Source organism: Glycine soja, chromosome 19, assembly GCF_004193775.1.
Source record: "Glycine soja cultivar W05 chromosome 19, ASM419377v2, whole genome shotgun sequence".
In the NCBI taxonomy this organism is placed as follows: Eukaryota; Viridiplantae; Streptophyta; class Magnoliopsida; order Fabales; family Fabaceae; genus Glycine; species Glycine soja.
The window spans coordinates 49,171,660-49,175,964 of NC_041020.1; the positions used below are offsets into that span (position 1 = coordinate 49,171,660).

Consider the following 4,305-nt stretch of genomic DNA (forward strand, 5'->3'; position numbering starts at 1 on the left):
AATTATTACCGGTGAATCTTGAATTTATCCTTTTCTTTATTCATCACAAGTATTTCTTTTATCACTCTGTAAGACTTGTTATTTTTTGGTCAATATTAATCTTTGTTTTTTTTTTCAGTGTCAATATTCGTCAATAAGATTAACATACTCAATCAGAGATGGCTTAGTAGATTCAAAGCGAGGCCCAAATAAGTGCCCAAAATATTGATAGCTTCGTTGGACCCAAAAAATGATAATGGATGGCTACGGATAATTTATTGCCCAACCAGAATTATTCCTTCTTTTTATATTTTCTTACTTTTTAAAATAACTTAGTACAATAATTATAATAAAACGAAAAAATTATAAGATAGCTTAAAAATGTGAGTTTTTATTTAAAAAATTCCATAACTGTCACAAAAAATTAAGAATTTAATGGTTATGCGAAGCATTTAATTACAAATCATTTTTAAAATAATTGTTATAAAAGTGAACATTTTTAATTACCAATACAATGAAACAACAGAATAAAACTATTTTATATAACATTTATTCTTTGCCATCTGCAGCCCGAAGCGAGCCGAGTTGAACTGGGGCTTGAGTCTGAACCACTTTGGATGATCCATAGCCTGATAAATCAACACCTTCTGCCTTCTCTTTCTCAAGCTGCTCTTTGATCCAAAAGTATGTAATTCTCAGCCCATCCTACAATATGAGAATTGAGATGCTATGAGTTGTGTTTGTGTTTGGTTAACCAGTTAGAATGGTACAAACAGACATTCACATCAATGACACAAAATCCTTGGTTCCTAATTTTATGCTTTGAAAAGTCTGAACTCCCGTTTGTAGTTATGCTTGCAAACGGGTTTCCAAATACACCCTAAAACATACAATCCTGCTGATTGATAAAAAGATCAAAAAACAAATGAGGGGGTAACCAGAAGTAACCCCATAGAAGACAAGAACAACTGCAAAAATCAGACATCCCAATTTGCTAGGAAATCAACACTTAAAAAATGAAGATAGGAAAATACTAGTATAATGTAGGAACTATACTCATTTCATTACTCTTTTCTTGATAATGATCGATCAAATTTGGTAGGAAATTCTTTTTTCAGATAATAAAAGGAAAAATAATTAATTTTACACAACCACATTGAAACGAATACTATGATGGAAGAATGACGGTTAAAAAACCTTTCATCTGAAGTAAGAAATAGGGATAAATTGTATACGGTGAAAACAAGGTGATTTTAACCCCATTAAAATAACAATAATACCTTCAACTTCATAGTTGGAGCCCAGCCAAGTTTCTCTTTGATTAATGTATTGTCTGAATTACGGCCCCGAACACCTTCTGGGCCAGGAATATGGTATATTGGTATATTCTTATCCTCAAAGCTAAGAACAATCTCAGCCATCTCATTCATGCTGACCATTTCATCACTTCCAATATTCACCGGCTCCCGGAAGTCTGATTTAGTCAATCTAAACACAAAAAATGGACCAGAACTGTAATGTTAAATCTTGGCAAGGAATTAGAACTAACTGACAAAAGACATAAAAGAAGCTAACATATGCTTGACTTGTTAAACAGTAGACTGCATTCCTCAATAGAACCAAATAGGGCAAATCTTAATATTTTTATAGTCACTTAAATCCCTGTTGCTTCCATTTAGTTCAGTAAATCTTGATTGAGATAATAATAACAAGGTTTCTGCCCAATTTGCTAAACTGGATTTCACAAAGAAACCTACTTATGAAAATTGCAAATTGAGAATTCTTAGATTATCTTAAATTCTTCAGAACTAGCAATTTCAGAATAGAGATTTTACAATTATTTACATTTATGATTGAGCATGAATGTGGTTCATTTTCAGCATTCATAAAAACACATATCCATAATTTAAATTTTAAAATGAGAAACCCTCAAAATAAGTCATTAATTTAGATGTAATAGTCATTAGCCACAAAATCCGCAAGGAATACCTCAGTACACCTTCAACACACTCATCAATGAAGGTGAAGGATCTTGTTTGCAATCCATCTCCCCACATCTCAAATCGATCTTTGGAAGTAAGTGTCTTGCGACAAAAAGCAGCAGGAGCCTTCTCCCTTCCACCTATATGACAAAACACAAAGCAACAAACTTGTTAAATCCAAAAGGCTACAAAAGAATGTCCACTAGTTTATTGACTCAAATACAACAACTGCAAAAACTTGCAATTCAGTCAAGAACATACCCTTCCATGTCCCATAAGGACCATATATGTTATGGAATCTCCCAATCCGGCACTCAATTCCAAAATCCTTGTTATAATGCTTGCATAACTCTTCTGTTGCAAGCTTCTCCAGCCCATATGCATCTTGTGGCTATAAAAAGTCAAATATTAAATATATCCCTGCTAACCTAAGTATTTTCAAGTGAATAACCAGAATAAGTTGAACAACTAATTAAAAGAATCAGCAACAAACCTCAGCAGGCCAGGCATCAGACTCCTTTAAACTCACATTTGTCTCCAACTGTTTGAATTCCGGATAGATACAAGCACTAGAGGCATAAAAAAACCTTAAAAAAAAATAAACCAAAAAACAAGGATCACTATGTCAGCGACATAAAGACTATATTATGCAATTGAAAGTGACATAATAACACATGTTTGTTCAAAATGAATGACCTCTTAACACCATTGATCCTGGCAGCCTCAATCATGTTGAAGCTAATCATGGTGTTGTTGTACATAATGACTGAGTGGTTGGACTGGATAAAACCCATCCCACCCATATCAGCAGCAAGATTGAAAACATGGTCCACACCCTTGGTAACTGTCAAGCAGTTATCCATGACCCTAAGGTCAACAAGATGGAATTCATGGCAGAACATGTCCTCAGTCATGTGCTCATTCTTCTTCCAATCAGAAGCAATGATGTAATGTCCCTCGGTCTTGAGGCGGCGAGCAATGTGCGAGGCAATGAAACCACCAGCCCCAGTGATGGAAATTCTGAGCTTTTCAGAGGGCCAGTAAGGTTCCCTCTCAAGGTTTTGGTATGTGTATGCTCCATAGTCGGTTGTTCCAGAACTTCCCATGCTGCACACTCCACATGAATGAATTAGTCAGAAACGCATAAAATATAACCAGAAACAACAGTTCCAACATGCAAGTTGCTGTTTTAAGGAAGAACCAGACAGAAAAACACATACGGAATCCTACCGACAGAGATTACAAGAAGCACATACATGCATACCCCCACACGAGGGCACATGGAATGGAACAACATTATAAAAATGCAATAAAATAAATTAAAGGGTGCATATGAAAAATATTAACTCGCCGATACAAATTTTGCAAAAATATTTAGTACCTAAATTGGTGGTCATGGCAGGTAATCAGGTATTAAGATTAAAGAAAAACAAAGTAGGAAAACATGAAGCATGAATGAGACAGTAGTGAGGCATTACTACTTTAAAAGGTTGAACAAAAGAGTCAAAAGAGAGGGGATTTGAGAGGAGATACCTGAGAACTGAAAGTGAAAAAGGATTAGGATTTAGGAGAAGAAGAATGGATACAGGTGGGTTTGGAATGCATGTGTGGTGGGTGTCACTGCTATATATAGAATAGAGTGCCAAAGTGTGAAAGCAGAACCACTCATTTGAATGTCACGTTATTTTGAACATTCGATTGAAACTTCTCATTTTTTTAATCTTTTTTTTTATCATGTTATATCATTTATTTATTTATTTTTATCATATTATATCATTTATCGAAATATCATATCATTTATTAAAATGATATCTTGAGAAAAAAAATTATACACTAATAATATAAAATAATTAATTTATGTTGTGACCATTAAATTTTTATACTTTTACATTATTAAAACATTCTTATTAAATTGTAAAATTATTCACCTGTACTCTTGAATAATTTAACAATATACCGTTTAAGTTTGAACTATTTTTATTAATTTTTGAATTTTTAGAAAACTATTCATATTTTATAATTTAAAATTTTTCATTAATTTTTTCTATAAATACCTTTGACTGATAGTAATTGTTAAATCAACTATTTCAAATAATACTAGTTGTTTCATTAATATTATTAACTAAAAATATAACTATTTAAATAATAATAATAATAATAGTTGTTCTTCATAAAAATGTTATTAATAAGTACATTAAATGCATTGATTAAAGAGTAAATGGATTAAAAGTATTTACTGAAATTGGTCCTATTATTATACTGAAAATGTAAAATAATGAGTATATAATTCGAAAACTAAGTCCCTTTTCTCATTCTTTCAATTAGATATTCTTAATATTCTGCT

At 32.3% G+C, this 4,305-nt stretch overlaps 1 protein-coding gene across 1 annotated transcript; it reads right to left on the reverse strand.

The window, feature by feature from the left end:
- Nucleotides 1-350: 350 nt before the first annotated feature.
- LOC114398160 (GDP-mannose 3,5-epimerase 2-like) lies at nucleotides 351-3,605 on the reverse strand. The gene is made up of 7 exons (XM_028360320.1): nucleotides 3,495-3,605; nucleotides 2,658-3,068; nucleotides 2,455-2,548; nucleotides 2,223-2,352; nucleotides 1,969-2,101; nucleotides 1,260-1,467; nucleotides 351-684 (listed from the first exon to the last, which is right to left on the reverse strand). Exons 2-7 carry the CDS (start codon nucleotides 3,065-3,067, stop codon nucleotides 529-531), a joined length of 1,131 nt encoding a protein of 376 aa, XP_028216121.1. The 5' UTR covers nucleotide 3,068; nucleotides 3,495-3,605; the 3' UTR covers nucleotides 351-528.
- Between the last annotated feature and the right edge of the window lie 700 nt (nucleotides 3,606-4,305).